Source organism: Pogoniulus pusillus, chromosome 30, assembly GCF_015220805.1.
Source record: "Pogoniulus pusillus isolate bPogPus1 chromosome 30, bPogPus1.pri, whole genome shotgun sequence".
Taxonomy (NCBI): Eukaryota; Metazoa; Chordata; class Aves; order Piciformes; family Lybiidae; genus Pogoniulus; species Pogoniulus pusillus.
Genome location: NC_087293.1, coordinates 3,809,613 through 3,837,568, shown reverse-complemented (window position 1 = coordinate 3,837,568; position 27,956 = coordinate 3,809,613). Strand labels below are relative to the sequence as shown.

At 46.2% G+C, this 27,956-nt stretch overlaps 1 protein-coding gene across 2 annotated transcripts in view; it reads right to left on the bottom strand.

Annotated features, from left to right (window-relative positions):
* Positions 1-7,766: 7,766 nt before the first annotated feature.
* The window catches only part of ZDHHC8 (zinc finger DHHC-type palmitoyltransferase 8), a 162,585-nt gene continuing 142,395 nt past the window's right edge, over positions 7,767-27,956 (bottom strand). For both annotated transcript variants that reach the window (XM_064168247.1, XM_064168248.1), the window contains 5 exons: positions 26,828-26,960; positions 25,360-25,477; positions 23,545-23,654; positions 17,558-18,594; positions 7,767-12,769 (listed from right to left, as the gene is read on the bottom strand). In XM_064168247.1, the coding sequence (XP_064024317.1) occupies positions 12,598-12,769; positions 17,558-18,594; positions 23,545-23,654; positions 25,360-25,477; positions 26,828-26,960 (1,570 nt within the window). In that variant the 3' untranslated portion in view covers positions 7,767-12,597. The remainder of the gene's footprint in view (positions 12,770-17,557; positions 18,595-23,544; positions 23,655-25,359; positions 25,478-26,827; positions 26,961-27,956) is intronic.

Below are 27,956 nucleotides of genomic sequence, written 5' to 3'. Positions count from 1 at the left end.
AGATTACACCAGAACACATCCAGGCAGGTTTGGAATATCTCCAGAGAGAGAGAGACTCCACAGCCCCCCTGGGCAGCCTGTTCCAGTGTTCTGCCACCCTCACAGGGTAAAAATTCCTCCTCACGTTTCCATGGAACTACCTATGCCTCAGCTTCCACCTATTGCCCCTTGGCCTGTCATTGGGCACCACCCAGCAGAGCCTGGCTCCAGCCTCCTGGCACTCATTTATGTGGAAATCCTCAAAATCCACATTGCTGCAGCAAGCTGAAATGCACAGTGCCCATTTTATGCAAGGTTTTCTGAATCTGTGTCTCAAATCATCTGTAACATTTTTATATTTCCAAAATGAAGAATAAGAAGCAATTTACTTTCATCCAGATTGAGCTTGTGCTTTGTAATTCATTTAATATGTCATATAGAAGATAACTTTGGACTGTAAACTGGCTTGGGAAAAAAAAAATTACTGATGTTTTCTTTTTGCCACCTTCAGCAACGTGGGGAGGGGACTTACTTTTACAATGCTTCACTTTGCATGTTTTTTACAGTGCACTTAGAATCATAGAATCAACCAGGTTGGAAGAGACCTCCAAAATCATCCAGTCCAACCTAGCACCCAGCCCTAGCTAATCAACCAGACCATGGCACTAAGTGCCTCATCCAGGCTTTGCTTGAACACCTCCAGGGATGGTGACTCCACCACCTCCCTGGGCAGCCCATTCCAATGCCAATCACTCTCTCTGGCAAGAACTTCCTCCTAACATCCAGCCTAGACCTCCACTGGCACAACTTGAGACTGTGTCCCCTTATTCTGTTGCTGGTTGCCTGGCAGAAGAGACCAACCCCCACCTGGCTCCACTGCCCAGAACATCAATTCCATTGACCCAAGTGACAGATACTTGAAGTTTGCAAGAAGCTTTTGTCCCCCAGAACTATAATGATTTGGAAGGTTCTGCCTGGACCTGTCACTGATCCAAAATTACAAATGACTTGAGCCTTTCTCTCCTGCAATGCAGAGGTGCAGCAGTAAAGCCCCATGGTAAACTGCCACACAACGCTGGAGCCTGAGATGGCAGAATAAAGTACCAGAGTGTCCAGAGAAGGGTGACAGAGCTGGTGAGAGGCCTGGAACACAAACCCAATGAGGAGAGGCTGAGGGAGCTGGGGGTGTGCAGCCTGCAGAAGAGGAGGCTCAGGGCAGACCTCATTGCTGTCTACAACTACCTGAAGGGAGGCTGTAGCCAGGTGGGGGTTGGTCTCTTCTCCCAGGCAACCAGCAACAGAACAAGGGGACACAGCCTCAAGTTGTGCCAGTGGAGGTCTAGGCTGGATGTTAGGAGGAAGTTGTTGTCAGAGAGAGTGATTGGCATTGGAATGGGCTGCCCAGGGAGGTGGTGGAGTCACCATCCCTGGAGCTGTTCAAGAAAAGAGTGGATGAGGCACTTAGTGCCATGGTCTGGTTGATTGGCTAGGGCTGGGTGCTAGGTTGGACTGGGTGATCTTGGAGGTCTCTTCCAACCTGGTTGATTCTATGATTCTATGAATCCAGCTCACCTGACTGAGGAGTTGCACACTGCACAGACACATGGCATTGAGAGACACAGATACTGCTTAAAAAAACTGCTACATTCTGTACTGAAAGTGTCCCCTCCCAGGAAGGTTCAGAGAAACACAGCCAAAAGCTGATGGCTTTCCTGTGAGGGCAGTTCCCTGCCAGCAGCTTTCAGTCCCCAGACAAACCTGTCATAAGATTCTGAAGATTTATATCCTGTACCCCTGCCCTCAGCAAGGCCTTGCCTACATAGAATCATAGAATCAACCAGGTTGGAAGAGACCTCCAAGATCATCCAGTCCAACCTAGCACCCAGCCCTAGCCAGTCAACCAGACCATGGCACTAAGTGCCTCATCCAGTCTTGTCTTGAAGACCCCCAGGGACGGTGCCTCCACCACCTCCCTGGGCAGCCCATTCCAATGCCAATCACTCTCTCTGTGAAGAACTTCTTCCTAACATCCAGCCTATACCTACCCTGGCACAACTTGAGACTGTGTCCCCTTGTTCTGTTGCTGCTTGCCTGGGAGAAGAGGCCACCCCCACCTGGCTACAATGTCCCTTCAGGTAGTTGTAGACAGTAATAAGATCACCCCTGAGCCTCCTCTTCTCCAGGCTGCACACCCCCAGCTCCCTCAGCCTCTCCTCACAGAGCTGTGCTCCAGGCCCCTCACCAGCTTTGTTGCCCTTCTCTGGACATGTTCCAGCACCTCAACATCTTTCTTGAACTGAGGGGCCCAGAACTATATTAAAACCTTCTGGTTTTCTGCAAAATAATGATAGAAGATCTCTTCTTCCTGCTCCAGATGGATTTCCATGTACTTAATGCATGCTGCCTGACCCAGCCCATCAACCCTTCAGGCTGACAGAAACCAGAGGAGATTTTTCTTTCCAACAACAAACCCAACTGCCCTTTGCTTTTACCAGTGCCTGTTCCATTTTATGGTGGCCAAAGGTACTTCTTCTCCCTTTGTCATTACCTCTGCTTTCTCTTTGACCTGACCTAGGGACTGAAAGAATGCCCTCTGAGGTCCCAGATGTCTGCCACCAGGCATAGCCTCCATGGGTACGGTCATCATACAGCCTCTACTTAGCAGTGCTCTATTGCCAACAGATTTCAGCTGTGGCAAGAGCAGAACTGCTTAAGGCAATGTGGGCTCTTGGAATGAGGATAGTGCTGTGGGGGTTTGGATTGTAAGGAAGTATGCAGCAGGTGAAGGGAAGGATGGAGGCAGAACTCTCTCATATATTTACAAGGGCAGCTCTCCACAGCCAGTGTGACAAAGACCACTGTCAGCAACACCTATCACACAAGCACCCAAGAATATGACCTGCACTGATGCCTTCATTTGAGGTTACATATGCCCCAGATCTGCACTATTCCTCCTGGACAGCTATGGGATGCATCTGCTTGGCTCCAGCTACACAGCTGAAAGCAGAATGATGAGGTCTGAGCCTCTCACAAACAGGTTTGTGAGGTCAGGAAGTGGCATCTGATGCAGAGTGAACAGGCAAGGAAAGACATACAAGTGAGCAGTAATTTGTAGTGGAGCTAGGAAGTGATGCCAGAACGCCTGAAGCCCATTCCTGTGCCTTAAAAGTAGAGCACATTTCCAGCTAACATCTAGCTGGTACATCTCTTAACACTGGGCAGCTGCCAAGGAGATAGCAGTGCAAAGCATGTGCGTTTTGATACAGAAGATTGGGGCCAGCAGCTGAGCAGTTTGTCTGCACTGTGTCATAGTGTGTCTAAGAAATTAGTCATAACCAAGGGCCCCTTATTTATAACTGCTTCTCTGTTCTTTCAGGCATCTGCCAATGGAACAGTAAGGGCTGATCTCAAGGCCAGATAGATCCATGACACTCCAGCTGCAAACTCAGGATCACACTGTTACTCCCCAGATTTACTCAGACACTGCAGTTTCTACAAGGTGAGTTTTTCCTAAGCAGAAGTAGCATTGGATTGTGTTTATAAAATCCCCCAGCAACAAAACCCCTTTTGCCATCTGTTCAAATGACTGTACAAGAGGAAGGGCTGACAGCAAAGCTGTACTCCTCTAAACCACCTGTGCCAGGACTAGAATTGGATCATGATGCCATTTTATGAGCTTCCACAGTCATCTTGGATCCAAAGATCCCCATCTGCTCAGCACCTACAAGACTGAAAGAGGCTTTCAACATGTGTGCCCTGTGGCTGGGAGGTTTGCTTTGTAACTGGCACACACAGGGGCTGCCCAATTCATACCCATTAAAGCAGTGACTGCAGGAAGAAACTGCTGCCCAGGAGCCACTTACCTGCACACCACATGAAAGAAGCTGGAAGGAAGGCAGAAGAGCACCACGTTGCTGCTTCACTAGGAAACACAGTGCTTTGTGCTGCCTGCCACTCAAAAATGCCTACATGAAGAATCACAGAATGTCAGGGGCTGGAAGGGACCTCAAAAGCTCATCCAGTCCAACCCCCCCTGCCAGAGCAGGATCACCTAGAGCAGATCAGACTGGAACGCATCCAGGTGGGTTTGGAATATCTCCAGAAAGGAAGACTCCACAACCCCCCTGGGCAGCCTGTTCCAGTGTTCTGCCACCCTCACAGGGAAAAAAATTCCTCCTCATGTTTACATGAAACTTCCTATGCTTCAACTTCCACCCCTTGTCCTGTCATTAGGCATCACCCAGCAGAGGCTGGCTCCAGCCTCGTGGCACTCACCCTTTACATACTTATAAACATGAATGAGGTCACCTCTCAGGCTCCTCCAAGCAGCACAGCCTCAGCTCCCTCAGGCTCTCCTCCTAAGAGAGGTGTTCCATTCCCTTCATCATCTCTGTGGCTCTGTGCTGGAGTCTCTCAAGCAGTTCTATATCCTTCTTGAACTGGGGGGCCCAGAACTGGACACAGTTCTCTACATTCTCTGTAGCAGGGACAGAAGCTCCATTAAAAAGAGCTGGCCCCAAAAAGAGGTGTGTTTGTGAAACTCCACTTTCCCCTTTGTCTCCTGTTGTGGGAAAAACAAAGGACAAGTTTGCTCCAGGTTAGAGGCTTGGAGAAGTCCTAATGTCAATGAACCACAGCAGTGAGCTAAATCCTGTGGATGCAACTCCCAGTGGCCTGCTGAGGATAATGACAGCCCATTAACCTGAAAGGAAAAACTACCACTGATTTCAGGGGAGCTAAGGCTTCAGTGTGAGCTAGGCATGGCATTCATGAGCTTAATGTGCTGCTGTGCTCCACTGAAAACAGGAACTCACATTTCAAGTGTTCATCTCAAATATTCAAGGCTTGTGATTTTGATGTTGCAAGCCCTACATTTGCTGACTGTGTGTAATGACATGACTCATTGAACACAAACTCATGGGCATGCTTTAGTTCCAAAACAACTGTGCTAAGTAAATGATGGTTCTTCATTTGTATGGAAGGCTGATTTGTCCCTTAAAGTGTCCCAGACATTGCCCTTTCTCCAGCTAACCAGAGAGATCCTCCCCATTGCTTCTTTCAGTTACCACTGAATTCAGTGCAAGGATTTCACGCAGAGAGATGAGGCTCAAATGCATCCTTGAAAATCCTGTCCTTACCCCATGCTGAAGAAACCACAGAATCACAGATAGCTGCAAGTCCTAGATGGAAGTTAGGAGTTTAAAGGTGTGAGAGAAACATGAGGAGGTAGGATATGACCCGCAGGGTTTTCATGTGGCAGATACTTCACAAAGTGTGCTGAAAGGAAGGGCTTTGAATGACTCATAACTGTGGGTTTGTTTTAGTTCAGAAAGGGAATATCTGTCTTTTAAAATGCAAGACTTACCTGGGGTATCCCTGTCATTCTAAAACACACCTGAAGTCAACTACTTTTACTTGAACAGGTGTCCATGGTTCTGTATGTAACACATAGACAGAGGCATTACATATACACACATATCCATAAGGCGCTGCAAAATGTATCACTGCTTCTCCAGGGCTGCTTTGAATCTGTAAAAGTAGACCACAGCTCTTCATAACATTTGAAATGTCTAACCAGGGCATTTCAAAAACATTTCAGGGTTAGGGAGATAATCAGCTGTGAATCATAGAATCAACCAGGTTGGAAGAGACCTCCAAGATCATCCAGGCCAACCTAGCACCCAGCCCTATCCAGTCAACCAGACCATGGCACTAAGTGCCTCAGCCAGACTTTGCTTGAAGACCCCCAAGGACGGTGCCTCCACCACCTCCCTGGGCAGCCCATTCCAATGCCAATCACTCTCTCTGTGAAGAACTTCTTCCTAACATCCAGCCTAGACCTACCCTGGCACAACTTGAGACTGTGTCTCCTTGTTCTGTTGCTGGTTACCTGGGAGAAGAGGCCACCCCCCACCTGGCTACAATGCCCCTTCAGGTAGTTGTAGACAGTAATAAGATCACCCCTGAGCCTCCTCTTCTTCAGGCTGCACACCCCCAGCTCCCTCAACCTCTCCTCATAGGATTTGTGCTCCAGGCCCCTCACCAGCTTTGTTGCCCTTCTCTGGACATGTTCCAGCACCTCAGCATCTGTCTTGAATTGAGGGGCCCAGAACTGGACACAGCACTCAAGGTGTGGCCTGACCAGTGCTGAGTACAGGGGAAGAATAACCTCCCTTGTCCTGCTGGCCACACTGTTGCTGATGCAGGCCAGGATGCCATTGGCTCGCTTGGCCACCTGGGCACACTGCTGGCTCATCTTCAGCTTACTATCTATCAGCACCCCCAGGTCTCTTTCCTCCTGGCTGCTCTCCAGCCACTCAGTCCCCAGCCTGTAGTGCTGCTTGGGGTTGCTGTGGCCAAAGTGCAGAACCCTGCACTTGGCCTTGTTAAATCTCATCCCATTGGCCTCTGCCCACCTATCCAGCCTGTCCAGGTACCTCTGCAGTGCTCTCCTACCTTCCAACAGATCAAGTCGTTGTGACAAGAGTATCGATTTTGACAGCAATTCTAATCTATTTATCACAGAACTGTTCCTCTCTTAAAAGATCCATTCACCTGTAGGAATAGTTTCCTTTTTCCTTTGTCTCTCCTTATTATGTTCCCAAATTGTGAACTGAAACTCATCCTGGAGAACAAAAAAAAACACAATAATGGAGAAATGAATACAAAGGTGGTTAATTTATCCACTTCTTAGAGACAGGAAAGCCAAGACTGCTGTGAGCCATGATATGCTCAAATCAAATGCACCAAACCAGATCACAAGCTTACAGGATTCTGTTTGATGTAGCCAGCATCAGTGCAGCCTGCTGATTATGGTTTTGGCCATTTTATATACAAGGTAATCTCTGCCTTGTGAAGACAAGACAGGCAGCACACAAACATGACTGGCATTTATAATGAACATGCTTGAATGGAGCTGTGCTTAATGCAATTAGCCTATATATGCAAATGATGGCATCAGAAACCCTGCAGCAGCTGCTGTTAGGAGGGTTTGGCCACTCTGTGCGTTGGAAGCCTTTCTTGCAGATCAAATGGGCATATTTTCAAAGGCTAGAAATAGAGAAAGAGATGAAGACAGCTTTAAAATTGTACATCTTTAGCATGTGCAAATCCAGATATCCTGGATAGAACATTTCAACAGATACCAACATAACAGGTTTTTTCCCCACAGTTACTCTGTAGCAAGGATGCACAATTGTGCTGGAGCACAGGATCCCTCTTAACCCCTCTTAATCAGAGCAGAAACCTTCAGTTAACATTATACCACTGGCCATAACTAGGACACACTCTCGAAGACTCAGCAGATTTTCTCCTCTACCATAAGCACCTTGAAAATGAGACTTAACTTGAAATCACTAAGGGTGTCTAGCAATAGGACAAAGGGGAATGGCTTGAAGCTGAGGGAGAGTAGGGTTAGACTGGACCTCAGGGAAGAAGTTCTCCAGTATGAGGGTGGTGAGACGCTAGAACAGGCTGCCCAAGGAAGCTGTGGATGCCTCCTCCTGGGGGTGTTCAAGGCCAGACTGGACGAGGCTACTTGAGAGATGTCCCTGCAGTGGGCAGAGAGGTTGGAGTAGATGATCTCTGAGGTCCTTTCCAACCTGAGCCATTCTGAGATTCTATGAACTCTGCACTGGAATTGGCCTTTCCGCTTCTACTGTTTCAGTTCATGCTTTGCATCAGTGGCAGAGGGCAGCACGCCATGAACTGTCTTGGCAAGCAAATGCACCCAGGTGTAGCTCATCAGGGCAGACCAAACACTTGAAAACACCAAAGTGACTCAAAGGTTTAAAAAATATATATGTATTACGAGAGCCACAAAAAAGGTTACAGACAGAGCTCCACAAAGCCTGCACAGATACATTCCAACAATTCAAGGTGGCAGAACAGGTGAAATACAGACCATAAAAACGGCTCGACATTAACTTTTCCAGACTGTCAGAGACAGCAACCTTGACCCCAGCTTTCCCACACACACACACACCAAAAATAAAACCCCAAACCAAAAATCCCAAACCTGAATATATATATATCTATATATCTATAGCTCTAGTCTGGACCACAGATAGAGTCCTAAGAAAAAAAATAAAGAACCACGTTGCAATTTCCACATTAGGCTTCTAGGAGAACAGGCATCATCTGAGGAGGGTCCCTTGTAACGCCTGGGAGGTGATTATCTGAGGCCAGGTTGACAGGACACGATGCTTGGTGAGCAATGTGAGAACAGCAACAGCACCACACAGTTCGTTCGCTGCACGTGGCTACTAACACGCAGCTCTGTGCAACCCTTCCAGCTGGCTGGAACCAGACTGAGTAGTTACCTGTGTTCTGTTTGATTTGAGAAAGCAAATGGAAGAGATTAGAGCAGTCTCTGCTATCACCTGTCTTAAAAACTCAAGACTTGAAGACTCCTTTAATGTCCTTGCTTACAGACACGTTTGGAGACTCCGATCGTGACCTTCAGGAAAATATGCCACCCTGAGGCTTTTTTTTTCCCCCTTGTACACTTCAGGTTATGTCTGCATCCAGTTTTGACATAGAGGGGCCAAATGCTGGTTGTGTATCAGTGCAGTATTTGGCCCAGAGTTTCAAAGTCTTTCCTATTCAGACTTTCCTATGAGGTCAACAAACAAAAGAGTAAAAAAGAAAAGCCCAACAGCAACAACAACATCAACAAAAGAAGAAAATATTAAGGCTTCAAGTAAAAATATTTCCTCTCTCTCCCACCCATGTAGTAAGGTACATTTAAATTCATAATACTCAGTATATTCTACACTTAAAAATACAGAGATCCAACTTTCCAAGGCAGATTGTACTACAATGAAAACCTGGAGGCTAAATGGGACTGCATGGACAGGGACCGAAGGGCCAAGAAGATGCAGTACGCAAGAAAAACTGATGCATGAACTAAACAAAAACTATTGCTCTTGTTTAAATAATACAATCCACAGCTAACAAATTGGGGAAGGGGAAAAAAAAAAGGTTAACAAGATGTAAGACTTCTGAAACATGAAATAAACTTGCCCAAAGAACAAAAGAAAGAAGCTGCTTTACAAGGTGTGTTAACTTGCGCTGGATTTCCACGGCCGATCCCCACCTACTGTAAATTAGCATCACTTCAATGAGCTTTGATGGAGCTGCACCAATTTACACCAGCTGAAGATTTGGCCTGCAGTGTCTGTGAAAAAGGAGACTGCCTGGGCAGAAGAACCTTACTGCTAATTTGTAAGCTCTTGATGAATTAAATATTAGCACAGGCTGGATTCTGCTCCAAAAATTAGGCTTAAAAAATAGGTCCCCCAGCCCCACGACAGGAGATATGGAAACAGACACTTACATTGATGAGTAAATAGCTGCAGGTTCAGTGCCTTGGATGGAAATGAGGCTGGATTTGCTGCATGCAATCTCCTGTTAACAGTTCTGCTTAGATTATTCTTTCAGAAGGGTTGAATAATTTACTCTAGGCTATGTGCACTGAATTATATGCAAACCTCAAAAGGAAAAGAAAATAAAAGACTTTGGTACCATTGTAAACCTATTAACAAGCTGAACATCTCCCATCTGTGGGCAAAACTACTCACAAAATATAGAACCCTTACATCTGAAGCTGTAATGACACAGTGCATTCATTCCATCTCCCTTACCCCCTGTGAACTATGTCAAAATAACCCTGGATATTAGTGCTTCATACACACAGTACTGTGTTTAGTCTTACTGAGAAATTCTCTCATGAACTAATGTAGTTAACTTCAAAGGCTCCTTGGCCCTTCAAGTTCCTCAGTAGCTTTTTTTTGTTTATAAATGCCAGGAGAAAAGAACAATCAAAGTGGAGCACCACTGGGATGCAAATCTCAAATATTACAATGGTGCAAATTTTCAGCCTGCTTGCATGAATTTCATGTACATATTCAAAGATACATGATAAAATGTGCCCTTGTCTAGCTCTTCAGCCCAAAGTCAGTGTGTCCCATATCCCCTCTTTTCCAGGGCTTTCCACATGGCATATGTGATACTTAGAAAACAAGTAAGTCTTGTGATACTCTATGCACCAGAGTGAATTCCAGTCCTTGAGGAAGTGTTGCACCTTCCTGAGGAGTTAACATCAGGGGACAGGTGCAGATTAATAACAGTTAAAGATGGAAGAAATCTGTAAGGCCATCTGGTCTAGCCCCTGGCCTCTGCAGGCTCACCTCTTACAGAATTGCTGTTAATGACTTGTCCAGTCACAGTCAGACTCCCCTCAACAGTCTCCAATACTCTGCCTCTGCAGACTGTTCCACTGCCTCTTCCCCTCCACCTTTTCTGCCCCTTTCCAAAGGCAGACTGTTGGTTACCAGTGACAATCCCTTGATTTACCTTTGGTTTAACATCTTGTAACTAACATACTAGTCAAGTTTTCATACTCAATTTCCACTTCATTGCTCTGCCACTGACATATTTTTAGCCCTTTAAGCCTTCTCCTCAGCCAGTCCATCCAGTCTTTTAATATGTATTGCTCCATCTATACCTGATCCAGTGTGCCAGTATCTTTGTGATACTGTGGTGCCTCCAACTACAGACAACATTCTACATGCCAGTGAGCAAATCTGCATAGAAAGACTTTTGCTTCTCTGCTCTGCCATGTCCCTGCACTGGGCATTTAGAATACCATCAAGGCAATAAGATGCACACTGCTTTCTAGTTCACCCTCTCAAAGCTGCACTGCTTTCCAGGTTTCTCCCTTCAGGCCACAGAGAGCATAGCACAGAGAGATTATTAACTTTCTTATGGTCTCTTCATCCTGTCTATCTAAAACCTGACCTGATATACAAGGGCCATAATAAGCATGTATTGCAGCAGATGTCAAGACTTATCAAATCAAAAGAGAAATTTTAACCAGGCAAAAATCAGATCAGTATTTTGCCTTCTGGAATAATTAATCTCAACATACATGAAAACAAACAAGATGTTATCAAGATGTTCTGAATTGTTACCAAATATCTGGAGAGCTCTCCATTAGAGTCAAGGGCTGAAAAGGATTCAACCCCTTGAAACAAATATCCTGGTGGGAGGGAAAAAAAAAAGACAAGATGAATATAGCTCTCTAGTCAAAACTATTCACCAAGAGAACCAGGTGGGAAGTTGAGGTTTTGATGCTGATTGGCTCAGCAACAGAGCAACATTTTTAGTGATTTTGGCAATCAGGATATTCTTAACTATACACATGATCTGTCTGTTTAGCATTGGTCCAGCTCTCAGTACTCTTGACTTCTGAGATCCTAACCGAAGGGGAAGGAAAAGAAGATAAAAGAATGGAGGAAAGAAAAATAATATCCATTTGTCCCAAAATTGGAGTCTTCATATTTGTGACAAATGTAATGCACCCCTTTCTTTTGGTTTTTTTTTTGTTTATAGTAAAATTGTCTTTAAATCCAACAAAGTAAATGTAGTTTTCTGGAGACAAGAAGAGGAAACCTCAGAATGTTAAACAGCTTTGATTGGTATTACTTTAAAAAGTTGTTCCCCAGGGGGGAAAAAAAAACCCAAACGGAAAATCCTTTGTCTAACAGTACTGAAGACCAGAGGGAATGTGCTAGTAATTAGGCAGAGAGAAAACTGATATCCATTAGATGTACTCTTGGCTCAGTTACACACACTGTAAATGCAACAGCTTGTGATAACCTTGCTGCAGGATGACACAGGCGGCACCAGGGCAAGGCAGTAAACCAGGTTATTGCCTAAATCCAACAGGTAATAAGGAGGGTGCAGGGAAAGCAGCCGACAGCTGTTTAAAATATGTTCCCATCCAAACATTTCTTTTCTTATCTGCTTGGGTTTGTTTTCTGAGTCAGAGAAGCCTTCAAAAACCAGAGGGAGCAAGAGGTCAGAGTGGAAGATCCTTACTGGTGTTGCGGTCCTTTTCCAGCAGAGACGAACACGCGTACGTGCGTGCACACACACACACTTCCCACGCAGGGAGGCGAACGGCAGGCGGTGAGAAGCTGTTTCTATCCCTTCTTCTGCCTTCACCTGTGATGAGGGAGACTTTTGAAGATGACACAGCATTCACAGCCCAAGCGCCCTTGTCTTGCTCCTTCCCAGGAGGAGGCAGCGGGGGACACAGAGCAGCTCTTGCACCCGTGGACTGCCTGGCACAGGAAGCCAGCTTTCTGTGTTGGTAGGAAAATGCAGCTGGGCCTCTGATTCCTGCTGGACACTTTTCTAGCCAGAAGAAGTGGGAAGGGGCATGTGAAAAACCAAATGATCCTGGACTGACCATACTTCTTCACAGCACGAGTGACACGCAATGGGTGTGTTGGACAGACACACGCACAACGGCTTCAGCGCTCTCTTGCACGAAAGAATCCGCTCTGTGGTTGTGGTGTTAGGCTGCAGTCAGTTCCCACCGGTCGGGTCGGGCAGAGTCTGATGGACTGTACAATTTTATTCCTTCAAGAATAAGGCTGCAGCTGCTTTTTTGGCCAAAAGAGAAAGATGAAAACAGGACAAACCCAAAACATGAAAAGGAGAGTGGCCGGCTGCTGCTGCTCCTTCTTTTGTTGTTATTTGAGTCTTCACAGTGCTCCTAGCTTCATGGCTGGCTGAGTGGATGGCTCTTTAGTTTGAATTCATTTCATTTTACACTGAAATTTCATAGGTTGTTCCACCAACTCCAGATACCTTCTTAACGTTTGAGTGCCTAGCAGGGCTGACAGGCGTCCCTTGGGAACTTGATGTTGAACCCAACCTGGTTATTCCTTTTGGCTGTCCATTTATTTTACTGTGAGGTGTCTTCAACTGTATATCATCCCTGCATCAAAAGAAACACCAAAAGATGCAATGTCAGTGACCAAAGCATGATAGCAGAACAGCTTCATGCAGAAGAAGCAATTCTCCTCGCTACTCTGAGTCCCACTGTTGCAAAACATTCAAGCATGGGAGCAAGCTGGTTGAAGCCAACATACCTGAAGAAAAGCCACTGAAATGAGAGAACTCATTTGGCCATTAGGTTACTGGATCAGACCCCAGTAAAGCTGTTCATTTAATTACTTGCTTAAATGCTTTGTTGAACCAAACTAATTGCATGAGCATTTGTAGGGTGCAGGAGGGTTTAACTGCCACCACTGCTGACCTTAAGCCAAATTGTGTCTTACAATTAGAAATAAAATACTCAGAAAAAACCTCCTCAGTTAAATATCCAGTTAAAATTGTCTTGGTCACCATCTCTAAAAGACAGAAGTGGAGCATAAGGCTTCTTTATGACAGAAGACACAAAGTGAATGAAGTCAGGGATCATTCTAGGATGCCTGTAATTAAAGACCATATTCCAGATGGACTCTTTCATTTCCTTCCTTCTGACCTGCTGCCAGGGAGCAGGGCTACATGCTTTCCTCAAAAGATCTGTTAAATCTAGGCCACTACACAGTAAAGCTGAATGTCTCTTGTCCCCAGAACTCACAAATTAATTAGATAAAAGCCTACCAGGAACTAGGGGATGTTCTGGAAGTGGCAGCATGACTGGGATCTGTTGTACTCTCACATCTTACTCCTGCACAGTGGATGTCTGCTGGGGTTTGCCTCAGCCAGAGGTGTAAGACTGGCTCATACCAGCAGCAGTGGCTGGGGGCTGAAATACCTTCTAGAAAGGAATATTTCCTCTCTGCCTGCAAACCGAGGCAGACAGAGCCATTTCAGACCACTCTGACTTTATCTGGAGGCCAGACTCTTTGATGGATTAACTGAATTCAAAAGGCAATTTCTTTCTTTCCATGTGTCTGCAAAACAAAACAAGCTACCCCGGACTTTTACACAGCTCTTGAGAGCTCAGAATAGCTCCAAAACTAAAAGCACTTTTTTATGCATCAGGAGAAGTGTGGCCAGACAGTCAAGGGAGGTGATTCTCTCCCTCTACTCTGCTCTGGTCAGACCCCACCTGGAGTACTGCATCCAGTTCTGGAGCCCCCATTACAAGAAGGATGTGGACGTGCTGGAGTGTGTCCAGAAAAGGGCTATTGGGATGCTCAGAGGGCTGGAGCTGGTCTGCTGTGAGGACAGACTGAAAGAGTTGGGGCTGTTGAGCCTGGAGAAGAGGAGGCTCCCAGGTGACCTTCTTGTGGCCTTTCAGTATCTGAAGGGGGCCTACAAAAAAGCTGGGGAGGGACTTTTCAGGCTATCAGGGAGTGACAGGACTGGGGGGAGTGGAGCAGAGCTGGAGATGGGTAGGTTCAGGCTGGATGTGAGGAGGGAGTTCTCCACCATGAGAGTGGTGAGAGCCTGGAATGTGTTGCCCAGGGAGGTGGTTGAGGCCCCCCACCAGAGGTGTTTAAGGTCAGGCTGGATGAGGCTGTGGCCAGCCTGCCCATGGCAGGGGGTTTGGAACTAGATGATCCCTGTGGTCCCTTCCAACCCTGACTGATTCTATAATTCTATGTGGCAACCTGGTCTGACAGCTGTACCCTGGAGCAGCAGGTCCATCAGCTCCTACCCAGCCTCTGCTAAGCACTTAAGCTGTGCTTGCACTAGGGAGTGGAGTCGTGAGGATCTGAGCATATAGGAATAGAGCAAAATCCTATTGTGTGGGTTTGTAAAACACTGCATCCCTGAACAGCTGAAATATGCAGGGAACAAGTTCTGCATTCACCTCGCCCTAATTCAGTGCTGAAACTCCCCCGAAGAACACAGTTTTGCCTCTTGAAATCAGGCAAAAAGGAGCTGGGGAGTCTTAGGGAAAAGGGAAAGCAATTTGTAGTGTTACAGATAGAGAAAATGTGCTGGGTTTACAAAGCACAGAGTGCCTGTGGGAGGTTTACTTCTCTAGGGGAAAGACTTGAAGTTTATGAAGCTATTTATTAATCCAGGTACTTGACTTCAGGAAGGTCAATAATAAGATTCTCTGCCGTGGTGTCTGCAACTTTGACATCTGATGGATCTGTAGCTATTCTAACAGGTATACCACTTTTGCCAAACACTGAAAGAGATGGACTGAGGTGAATTTACAGGCTCTGCATTTTGAACAAGCACAATGTAGAAGCAGTGGCACCAAAAGGCTGATAACATAACCAAGAAGCTGAGATTAAGAACAGGCAAACAGCTTGTCACATTAGCACATTAGCAGCAGCTGACACATCCAGGACTCAGAGGACAGAGAGACAGAAGAATGTCCACAGATTTTCTTTCACTGAAACAGACTTTTTGCCTTAATACATAGGAAAGGGAAAAAAATGGCTGCCTGCCTCCTGGAAGTTACATCTCCCACCAGCAGAAAAATCATCTTCACATCCACAAGAAGGGCCGGAGGGAGGAACCAGGAAATCACAGCCCTGTCAGCCTGACCTCAGTGCCAGGCAAGGTGATGGAACAGGTCACCTGGAGTGCCATCACACAGCACCTACAGGATGGCCAAGGGATCAGGCCCAGACAGCATGGGTTTAGGATGGGCAGGTCCTGCCTGACCAACCTGATCTCCTTTTATGATCAGGTTACCTGCCTGGTGAATGTGGGGCAGGCTGTGGATGTAGTCTACCTGGACTTCAGCAAAGCCTTTGACACTGTCTGCCACAACAAGCTCCTGGCACAGATGGCAGCCTGTGGCTTGGGCAGATTCACTCTGACGTGGGTCAAGAACTGGCTGAAGGGCTGGGCCCAGAGAGTGGTGGTGAATGGTGCCACACACAGGTGGCAGCTGTCACTAGTGGTGTGCCCCAAGGATCAGTGCTGGGCACAGTCCTGTTCAAAATCTGTATTGATGATCTGGACGAGGGGATTGAGTCCAGCATCAGTGAGTTTGCAGATGACACCAAGCCAGGAGCAGGTGTGGATCTGTTGGAGGGTAGAAGACCCCTGCAGAGGGACCTTGCCAGGCTGGATGGGTGGGCAGAGGACAAGGGGACGAGACTGAAAAAGGCCAAGTGCAGGCTTCTACACTTTGGACACAACACCCCAGGCAGTGCTACATGCTGGGGACAGAGTGGCTGAGAGCAGCAAGAAAGAAGGGGACCTGGGGATGTTGGTAGAGAGTAGCTGAACACAGCCAGCAGTGTGCCCAGGTGGCCAAGAGAGCCAATGGCATCCTGGCCTGCATCAGGAGCAGTATGGCCAGCAGGACAAGGGAGATTATTCTGCCCCTGTGCTCAGCACTGGTCAGGCCACACCTTGAGTGCTGTGTCCAGTTCTGGGCTCCTCATTCAAGAGAGATGTTAAGGAACTGGAATGTGTCCAGAGAAGGGCAGCAAGGTCTGATGAGGGGCCTGGAGCACAGCCCTGTGAGGAGAGGCTGAGGGAGCTGGGGGTGTGCAGCCTGCAGAAGAGGAGGCTCAGGGTAGACCTCATTGCTGTCTGCAACTACCTGAAGGGAGGCTTTAGCCAGGTGGGATTTGGTCTCTTCTCCCAGACAACTAGGAACAGAACAAGGGGACACAGTCTCAAGTTGTGCCAGAGGAGGTCTAGGCTGGATGTTAGGAGAAAGTTGTTGGCAGAGAGAGTGATTGGCATTGGAATGGGCTGCCCAGGGAGGTGGTGGAGTCGCCATCCCTGGAGGCGTTGAAGCAAAGCCTGGATGAAGCACTTAGTGCCATGGTCAAGTTGATTGGTTAGGGCTGGGTGTTAGGTTGGCCTGGATGATCTTGGAGGTCTCTTCCAACCTGGCTGATTCTATGGACAACTACAATTCACTTGACAACACTGAGGAAAACCTCGCTGGCACTGAACTTCAAAAGATCTCCCACAATTCAGTATCTTTCCCAAGTGTTAGATAATGCTGCAGTGAGAAACCTGGGACACCTCAGCCAGAGGACAGCACAGTGCAGTAAATGCCAGATGCAAACAAAATTTAGATATTTCTGATGAGCCCTCCAGGCCCCAGATTGGCTGAAATACTGCATCCTTGGTGGGGGTGGGATCATGTACCTCTTCTCACACTTTTCAAGCCCTAGAATCTGCAGAAGGAAGAGAAAAAGAAATAGATGCATGCAGAAGCTGCAGCTGACCTTGCTGAGACAGCACTTACTCAGGCTCTCAGCACTGCAACTCCTGTCTCCCTAAGCTTCCTCTCACAATGGAAGGAGGCAGAGAGGCCGTAAGGTAATGCAAAGATGTCTGTGCTTTTGACCCCAGCACAGTGTGTCCTACAGTGTACTGTGGGACACTCCACACAACTGAACACACAGCCTTTTATGCCAGGATGGGCCTGAGCCCTGTTTCCATTAATGCAGGGTATGCCTACATGTGCTGTGATCCCAGCTTTGCTCCTGTGTCCAAGCAATGATTGGGTCCAGCCTCCCTTTAAGCTGCAAACTAAACCAGCTCCACTCTTCTATGCGTAAGGGGAGGGATAATCTGCCTCACATCTTGCAAATCATCACCCAGTTCAGCTAAGACACTACATCACTGTGACTTTTACAACTTAGTTGACCACCCACAGTTCAAATTCCAGCAAACATGCAAACATTTTGTCATGATGAAGCTGCTGTGAGGGTGCTGCAGAACTGAAGAGCACTCAGAAAGCTCCCAGCCCCGCTGGCCTGCAGCAAACACGTCACGAGGGTCATGCACTTGCCTGCGAACGCTGACATTGCTGAGCAGCACTTCAAGCAGTACCTACCTTTGTGCTCCCACTGACTGCACCTCTGTAATTTCCACAGTGTTTACAAACGAGACAGCCTTGGGGCCTGCGTATGAGGGTGACCTGGGCAGCCCTGGGGGGGACGATGGGACCTGGTGGCCTGGGGATTTGTAGGAGCCATTGCTCACCCTGCCCTGCAGTGCTTGATGGGACTGGACATTATTATTGGCTAAATCAGCTTGCAGAGAGGTGGTGGAAGTCCTTGGTGCTCTTGTCATTGCACTTGAGAGTGAAGACACTGAGGACTGCAGTATAGGGTTCCTTGTGCTAAAAGTGGCAGCAGCCATCAGATTGTCTCTAGATCCGTATCTCATCGCCATGCTGCGCGGGTCTTCGGAGAGCGTGCTGACCTGCTGAAGGCTGTAGGAGCTGGGGGTGTCATAGACACCTGAGTCTGCAAACACCGAGTCAGGGTGCGAGTGGAGGAGCTTCTCCCTCTCTTCCATCTCTTTCCTCTCCTGGATGGATGCCATAATGGTTTTGGAAAGGTTATCGTAGCGGACTGGGGAGGGGTCTCGCTGATGTGGGGCCGGCCCCCCCAGCACGGGGCTGAAGCTCTGCGGCGGTTGGCGCTGCAGCTCGCTCCCTCGCAGGTGGCACATTTTGGCTGACAGGTAGGGGGAGTGGTACCCGACGGAGCTGACGGCGGAATGGGCGATGCACTTCCTCCCCGAGGGGGACATGGGGTTTAGCAAACTGTCATAGGAAAGACTTCCGTTCCTGTTGGACAGGGAATTGGGAGAAAAGATGCTTTTGTAAGGGGTGGAGGCTGCCCCTTCAGACTTCATTGGGTGAAGGGGCACTTTTTCTGTCCCTCTCCTGCCAGCAGATTTCAGGCTCAGAGACCGTGAATTGATGGCAAAGGAATCTATCTGGAGCGGGGAAGACTGATAGGTCTTATGGAGAGAGCTCTTTCGGTAGCTGGGGATGTCCAGGCTGGGTTCCGACTGGTAATCAAGGCTCCTGCCATCCTCTTCTATTAGAGCCCCTTGGCTGTGTCCCTCTTGCATGGTGATCTAAAACAGAGGTGAATATGAGAAACAGAAGCCAATGACATGTAACAACAGGTTTGCTCTCCGTGGTGAGTGCACAAGAAGAGAAGAGCTGGAGGTCTCCTCTCAGACCTGACAGTCTGACACTCAGCTACGACTTAGGTTTGTTACAAGGAGCCTCCTAACTCCTGTCCAGCATATGGATAAGCACCTCAGAAGCAAGGAGGGGTTATTCCTAAGTGCTAAATAATATTGGCAGTAACAGATATGTCAATACATGGACTGCAAACACAGAACGTGAGACCTTCTGAACTGCAACTCAGGTCTGAGTCAAAGTAAATCAGATTGCAGTCTGATAATGCTGCCCTTGGATAAAGCACTTCAAGTCTTCTACAAATAGCTTTTGAGTTGAGGGATGTCTGGTTTTGCATGCTGTAATCAGAAATCCTTTAGGTTTCATTTCAACACACTGGGGACCAGCACACTCTTATCCACTTCACTCAGAGCTAGGAGTATTCAATAATTCTGATTTTATGGTCACCAGTCTTTGAAATTAACCACCTAAGCTTAATTAAAGCAAAGTGGCTCCTTCCCATCACTTCAACACCAAAACAAAGCAATTTTCTCTCTTTTATTGCCTGTGTAGGAGAGTGACCACATCAGAGAAAGAAGCACAGGCCATAATATATTTATGTGCACTGAAAACAGATAGGAGTTGCCTTTGGTTAAGTCTGTGAAAGATGCCTCACAGTTCTGTTCACTCCAAATGCCATTCCGTGCTAAGCAACACCACCCTGGCTGTTGTTTCTAAGGAAGGGTGTGCTGGTCTGAAGCTAGCTGGAATGTTTTGCTGAGAAGATTTGGACTATAGGCTGTGAAAAGGAAACAGTGGTGATGTCTACTGCACTCATAGGCTTGCTGAGATGTATTAAAAACAAGAATAAAAACATAGATAACAGAGTTGTTTGCTCTCTGTTTCTGGGGCTGCATGAACAGGCTGGGAGGTGATCTGCTGGGAAGCAGTCCTGTGGAGAGAGACCTGGGGGTGCTGGTGGCTAACAAGTTACCCATGGCACAGCAATGTGCCCTTGTGGCCAAGAAGGCCAATGGGATCCGGGGGTGTATTAGGAAGAGTGTGTCCAGCAGATCAAGGGAGGTTCTCCTCCCCCTCTACTCTGCCCTGCTGAGAACTCATCTTGAATACTGCCTTCAGTTTTGGGCTCCCCAGTTGAAGAGGGACAGGGATCTGCTGGAGAGGAGGATGATTAGGGGACTGGAGGGCATGGCTTGTGAGGAGAGGCTGAGGGACCTGGGGCTGCTTAGTCTGGAGAAGAGAAGACTTAGAGGGGATTTGATAAATGTTTATAAGTATCTGAGGGCTGGGCAGGAGTGGGGGACAGGCTCTGCTCACTGCTCCCTGGGATAGGACAAGGAGCAATGGGTGTAAGCTGCAGCAAAAGAGGTTCTGCCTCAACACAAGGGGGAACTTCTTTACTGTAAGGGTCACAGAGCACTGGCACAGACTTCCCAGAGGAGGTTGTGGAATCTCCTTCTGTGGAGCCTTTCAGGGCCCGTCTGGATGTGTTCCTCTGTGCTCTGTGTTAGATAGGATTGTCCTGCTCTGCCTGGAGGGGGTTGGACTCGATGATCTCCTTGGGTGCCTTCCAACCCCTAACATCCTGTGAGCCTGTGAACTTTTCTCTCTAACTCTCTGTGTGACTAATCCTTCTGCTGCCTAACCCCCCTGGCCGACCCTCCCAACTCACCTTTGAACATAAGGCAAAGTCTGGGGTAAGGTAGAGGGGTGGGAGGAAGGTAGAAGGGTACTTGGGAGCTTCTCCTGGGGACTCAGGTTTCTGGGAGGGCTGTTGTGTTTCTGTATTACTTTTTAACTTGTACATCCCTGTATATATCATAAATATCTGCTTGTACCTTGTGCTAAGCTGTAAATATAAAGCTTCAGTCAATTTCCAGATGGACTGAGCCTAGTCTGGGTGATTTTCTTAAGTGTGGGTTGGGCAGGTAACACCCAAACCATCACAAAGGGTTTGCCACACTGCACAATAAATTGGCTACATTGGTTGTGCAAGCAAAGGTTTAGTATCAGTTACATGTTTAAACAGAAATGCAGCCAATGCAGTTTGCTCTAGATCTGATTTCTTATAAAGGAAAATTATATATATATATATATATATATATATATATATATATATATATATATATATATATAACACCTATGTGGCAAAACTACTTTATTCTTTTGAATTTTAATTTAATTAACTCTCATTAAATTCATTTTGAACTATTAAATTAAATTACTTTTAATTTAATGTAATTAAATTTATTTTGAATTAAATGGAATTAAATTTCTTTTGAATTTTTCTGCAATTTCTTTTGAATTTTTTTTCTTCCAGGGGTTTTTTGTTTCTTTCTTTGCTTTGGTGTTGGTGTTTGGGGTTTTTTTTTTGGTTGGGTGGGTGGGGTTTTTTAAATGTTTGAGCTAGAAGACAGGGCAATATGCAAAGGAGCTCACTATTTTCTAGAGCAATGTGCTAAATCTGGCCTTCTCTGGGAAAAGGAGACCAATTGACAGGCTGTAAAGGAGAAGAAGAAAGTGATGATGTAGCTTGTAAGTGTATTTGTGCTACTTATCTTCGTGCCACAACCTCTCTTCCCTAACAGCTTTCACTGTTTAAATGCAGAACTACATTGACAGGCTGGAGAACTGATACAGAAGAGGCCACCTGATATTCCTCTCCCTCTGCACCTTCTACCTAGGTATGGCTAGGCAAACACAAACGTGCTACTCTGTCAGCTTGCCAAGGGAACTCATTTCTGCAATACCCCACCTGACTACTAGAAATTTGTGATGCTCCAAAACTGCCCAAGTCTGCATAAAATCCCCACGTTATGCACACCAGTCAGCCTACAGCAACAGCATCTCTTTTAGGTTAGGATTGAAGCAGCAGCCTCAGAGTGAAGGTGCTGTACCCTGTTAGCATTTCATAGCACTGCCCAGTCTGCTGACCTAATCAGAACCTATCCTGCATCCATACTGCACCTATGACTATCTCCTAAAGGAGTAAAACAAGCTTCCCTTCCTCAGCTCTCTGACTTTTGGCATCATGACCCAGAGCACTGTTGCTACACAGCTCCAATTGGCGAGCTGATGCCTGTAAATATGACACTTTAAATTAGATGTGAAGGCATTTTTCATGTGACAGAGCAAAGCTGATAGGGCATTACTCTTTTGGGATACAGTGAGCACGCTGTTGTTCTTGGTTCTCATTCATAAGCCAATCTTTTCTTCACTAAGTGGACAAATCCAGGGAGTAACATTTACAATTACTGTGGTCAGACTAAAGCCCAAATTGGTGGTAGCTGGAATGCCACCACCTGCCACTATCTTCTACATGAGAAGGATACTAGAAATGTTTTCTTTACCATTTCAGGAACATTCTGCCTTATCCCAGTGTTGCTGCAGTCATTTATAGAATCACAGAATATGTTTGGTTAGAAGCTCATAGAATCACAGACTAGTTTAGGTTGGAAGGGACATCAAAGCTCATCCAGTTCCAACCCCCTACCATAGGCAGGGACAGCTCTCACTAGAAAAGGTCACTCAAGGCCTCATCCAACCTGGTCTTGAAAACCTCCAGGGAGGGAGCTAACTCCCTGGGCAACCTGTTCCAGTGTCTCACAATATAATTAGCAGCAAAAGAAATCAAAGTGAATTTGGGTTCTGGCCTCATCCAACCTGGCCTTGAACACCTCCACAGAGGAAGAATCCACAACCTCCCTGGGCAACCTGTGCCAGTCTCTCACCACCCTCACTGTAAAGAACTTCTTCCTAACACCCACTTTCAATCTTCCCTCTCCCAGTTTAAGCTCATTACCCCTTGTCCTCTCATTGCAAGACCTTGTAAATAGTCCCTCCCCAGCCCTTCTGTAGATACCTCAAAGATCATTCAGTCAAACCTTCAACCTAGTACTGAAGGGTCATTTATACATATCTGAATCATATTTTCCTTTGCTTACTTCTATCATCCCCTCTTGTTGTTGCAGAGGTGATGTTTGAAGGCCTGATGAAATTCACTGTGAGAAAACCACATTGTATGTGGTACCTGTGTATCTCCACTGCTGTGTGACAACTTGGGTACTTATTGCAAATACAGAGGTTAGATCAGTGATTTTCAAACTGCTGTTCTCAGGTCCTGGGAAGCTAAGGAATATTTGCAACAAATCCATGAGAAATAAATGAGAAGAAGAATAAGCCTACTAGAAATGGGCTTAGTTGTGCACTCCACTTCCAAAGGTAACAGTGTAAATTGATGCAAAATTCCTGAGTAAAGGAGGAAACAGATTCCAGAGCAAGTCTCTCTAATTGCTAGGACCTCAGTTTTCCTGACAGGAAGAAATGATGCCAAGTGTTAGGAAGTTGTTTCTTCCCATATAAGCCAAGTGCACTGAGAAGGCATTAAGGAAGGTCAAACATAAGGAATCTTCCATTCATTTTAACTAAAATATCTCTAGGGATGCTTTAAAAGTTCTTTCTGTTTACAAGCTGACATCTTAAGGAATCACTGAGCATGTTATTTGTTGGCTAAAGGATCTGATCCAGGAAAGCACTAAGCGTGCCCAGCTCCACCTGAAGTGAATGCAAGTTGGCATCTATGTCGGGAGAAGTCAATGGGAGGTGACACTTCTCAGCATCTCAGGCTCAGGCCAAGACATCAGCAAAGCAGCAGTGCATGCCTGTCAGCAGGACAGATGTGTCAGGCTCAACAGCAGAAAGCTGCAGAAGCAGACATGTTCTCACAAGGAGCACAAGGGAAATATACACTGTTGCACAACCACACCAAGGGTTGTCGTTCACTTTTACTCTCTGACATTCTCTAGAGCCCAGTGGTGAACCTATCCTCAGTTCCATGTTGCCCAGTGTTAGCTGGCAGCAGATTCTCCCAGCCCACTCACCTGCTCAGCTGTAGCATGATAGTGGACTTTGGGATTGTTGCTGAAAGCCGGTCGATACTTGTACATGGCAGGTGTAGGAGGGCTGATGAGTTTGGGTGAAAGGCTGCCTTCTGTAAGAGACAGAGAGAGAGAGAGAGAGAGAGAGAGAGAAAGAGAAAGATATAGAGGAGAGAGAGAAAGAGAGAGAGAAAGAAGGAAAGCGGGAAAGAAAGAAGGAAAGCAAAAAGGAAAGAAGGAAAGAGAGAAAAAGAGAAAAAGAGAAAGAAGGAAAGCATGAAAGAAAGAAGAGAAAGAAAGAAAGAAAGAAAGAAAGAAAGAAAGAAAGAAAGAAAGAAAGAAAGAAAGAAAGAAAGAAAGAAAGAAAAAGAAATAGAAAGAAGAGGGAAAGAAAGAAGGAAAGAGAAAGAGAGAAAGAAAGAGAGAAGGAAGGAAAGTGGGAAAGAAGGAAGGAAAGAAAAACAAGGAAGGAAGGAAAAGGAAGGAAGGAAGGAAGGAAGGAAGGAAGGAAGGAAGGAAGGAAGGAAGGAAGGAAGGAAGGAAGGAAGGAAGGAAGGAAGGAAGGAAGGAGAGAAAAAGAAAGAAAGAAAGGAAGGAAGGAAGGAAGGAAGGAAGGAAGGAAGGAAGGAAGGAAGGAAGGAAGGAAGGAAGGAAGGAAGGAAGGAAGGAAGGAGAGAAAAAGAAAGAAAGGAAGGAAGGAAGGAAGGAAGGAAGGAAGGAAGGAAGGAAGGAAGGAAGGAAGGAAGGAAGGAAGGAAGGAAGGAAGGAAGAAAGGAAGGAAGAAAGGAAGGAAGGAAGGAAGGAAGGAAGGAAGGAAGGAAGGAAGGAAGGAAGGAAGGAAGGAAGAAAGAAAGAAAGAAAGAAAGAAAGAAAGAAAGAAAGAAAGAAAGAAAGAAAGAAAGAAAGAAAGAAAGAAAGAAAGAAAGAAAAGAGTAAAGATGAGAAAAGAAAAGATGAGAAAGAAAAGATGAGAAAAGGAAAAGAAAAGAAAAGAAAAGAAAAGAAAAGAAAAGAAAAGAAAAGAAAAGAAAAGAAAAGAAAAGAAAAGAAAAGAAAAGAAAAGAAAAGAAAAGAAAAGAAAAGAAAAGAAAAGAAAAGAAAAGAAGAAAAGGAATCAATACATGATTTTTTTCTCTGCAAATGTGTGGCCAGCAAGCTGCCACAGCTAATTCCTTGCTCTCCATGCTCCCCTGCAAATAGAGCTGTTTGGGAAAGAATAAACCTTGCAGCAGTTTTGTGCAGAATGCTGCCAAAATCAGCGTGGTCCCGGTGGAAATAACAGAACACTGCTGCCAGATCAGCAATCTCAAGAGGAAAAGCAAAGTGTAACAGACTCAGTGGGGTGACATATTTTGGTGAGCAGTAATTCTGTCATCATTTGGAACAGTAGATATTTGAGTTAAATTCAGCTACATGTTTTAGCTGAGAAAAAAAACAGAGTTTCTATAATCACAGCAAAGCTTTAATTTCACATTTTCATTAATTCTCTTTGCAATGCCCACACATTTCTTGATCATATTTCTGGTTCCTCAGTTCAAAATGAATTTCTTCCTTTTTATAATTAATCATTTGAATAATAAGGTTTAAAAACTTAGTGAAACAGATACAAAGTATCCAATCTATGCTTGAATGAACCACTTCAAGCTGACTTTTCTCTCCCTTTCCTGCTGTTTTTGTCCCTTAGCTTAGAATAATTTTCCTATAAATAGAAAAATCCCTTTCACCCAGATGCCATTACTGTTTTGAAAGAATACCAGAAGCCTTTTTAAGAGGCTGGAATATGTTCTTATTAATAAAACACCAACCAGGCAACTATACCTTCACTTGTCCCCAGCTGCCCTTTTAGTTCAGAGTACTTGCTTGGATCTCCTTTGGGTGGTAGAGGTGGTTGCACATCCATACTTTTATCCTCCAGACCTTCCAGGCTAATTTTAGACTGAAAATGACCAAAGAATCAATCAGCTTGGTTAAATAACAGGCATGTGCCAGTGCTGGCTGTACCACTGAACAAGAGCTACCTATACCTATAATGACAAACATGATTCAGCATCCACTGGAGACACAAGACTGTGTAAAATTAACACTGCCATAACAAGCCAGTGTAATTTTAAATGCTCTAGCCCATTCTGTTTGGCATGCTGAATAACATCATCATCATCATGCTAATTAATTTGTGGTAGAAGACAATGGTGTTTTCTAGCAATTTTTTTCAGCAGCTTTCCAGGCAGCTCTCAGCAAGTAACTGCCCAAAGAGTGTAACAAGTAACTGCCAAAACCAAATCATGAGATGGCTTCTTTTGCATCCACTGCTTTTTGCACAACCAATCTTTCTCTCTATTTTGTGCCAAGAGAAGCAGAAAAAAAAGAAGAGATAATTCAGCCTCTGAGCCAATATTCACTTCACTGGACTCCAAGTTTTCCTGCTGTCTGCAAGCTCAAAACCTTCTTTGAAGCAGAACAGCTTCGGTTTAAGAAAGATGTTAAGGGGCTTGAACATGTCCAGAAAAGGGCACCAAGGCTGGGGAGGGGCCTGGAGCACAGCCCTGTGAGGAGAGGCTGAGGGAGCTGGGGGTGTGCAGCCTGCAGAAGAGGAGGCTCAGAGCAGACCTCATTGCTGTCTACAACTACCTGAAGGGAGGCTGTAGCCAGGTGGGGTTGGGCTCTTCTGCCATGCAAGCAGCAACAAAACAAGGGGACACAGCCTCAAACTGCACCAAGGCGGGTTCAGACTGGATGTTAGGGAGCAGTTCTTCACAGCAAGAGTGAACTGCATTAGGATGGGCTGCCTGGGGAGGTGGTGGAGTCCCCATCCCTGGAAGTGTTTAAGAGAAGGCTGGATGAGGCACTTGCTGTCATGATGTAGTTAATCAGAAGGTGTTAGGTGATAGGTTGGACTCGATGATCTCAGAGGTCTTTTCCAACCTGGTTAATGCTGTGCTTCTGAGCTGACCTGGTGGTACAAAGAACCTTATACAGTGTAAGGTTTGTCAAAGTTAATTTAAACATCAAGGATTTGCAACTCTTGCAAAGACTATTGCAAGGAGTAGCCACCTGCTATGGAGCTGAAAAAAGGGCTGCTACAGGATCAAGAGCTGCTGTTACAGGATCAAGAGCTGCTGGTACTGAACCTGGGTTACTTTCAGAGGATGAAGCACATGACAAGGACTCAACTTCTATCATCTCCAATAAATGCAGAATCTCAGAGATTTTCAATTACAAACTAATTCCCAGACTTGACAGTGCTCAATTCATGCTCTTCAAAAGCAGCACTTGAAAGCTACCTTACCTTGCTCCGGTTGAGGTTGGCTTGGATCCCATTGTCGCTGATCTTCACTGTGATCTGTCGTTCAGACACATCAGGTCTGAGGAAAGGAGGCTTCACACTCACAACTTGCTTCTTCTTGGGCTCAACTACATACCTGGATAATTGTTCAACAGTCATTAAAATAAACAAGAACCTAAGAGCAAGGCATTGACACAAGAAAATTGTCCTGCTTCCAGGGTATGACTAAGAGGGAGGTCATTCTGCCCCTGCACTCTGCACTGGTTAGACCACACCTTGAGTACTGTGTTCAGTTCTGGGCCCCCCAGTTTAGGAGGGACATTGAGATGCTTGAGCGTGTCCAGAGAAGGGCGATGAGGCTGGGGAGAGGCCTTGAGCACAGCCCTACGAGGAGAGGCTGAGGGAGCTGGGATTGGTTAGCCTGGAGAAGAGGAGGCTCAGGGGTGACCTTATTGCTGTCTACAACTACCTGAGGGGAAGTTGTGGCCAGGAGGAGGTTGCTCTCTTCTCTCAGGTGGCCAGCACCAGAACAAGAGGACACAGCCTCAAGCTATGCCAGGGAAGATTTAGGCTGGAGGTGAGGAGAAAGTTCTTCCCTGAGAGAGTCATTGGACACTGGAATGGGCTGCCCGGGGAGGTGGTGGAGTCGCCGTCCCTGGGGCTGTTCAAGGCAGGATTGGACGTGGCACTTGGTGCCATGGTCTGGCCTTGAGCTCTGTGGTAAAGGGTTGGACTTGATGATCTGTGAGGTCTCTTCCAACCCTGATGATACTGTGATACTGTGAAGAGTTGTCAGAATCTAGACAAGCAAACTCCATTTGTTGAGATGGATGTAGCTGTTAGCAAGCAGTAAAAAGCCCAACGTGGGTTTTAGTGAGCCAAAGGAGAGGATGTGTTAGAAAACCCAGGCAACATCTGGAGCACTGATGGACACGAGCACAGATCACTCTAGAAAAGAAAGGCCTGCCACCCCCAGAAGCCATACCTAATTAACATGAATCCCTGTGGTGGAAGATGGTGACTGGGGGAATAAGACCCAGCACGTGGGAAGCTAACATGGAGAAGATGCTATGCTGTCAGTTTGAGCTCACTACACAGTGACTTGTTTCAGGAGCATGTTTAGAGTGTTCAA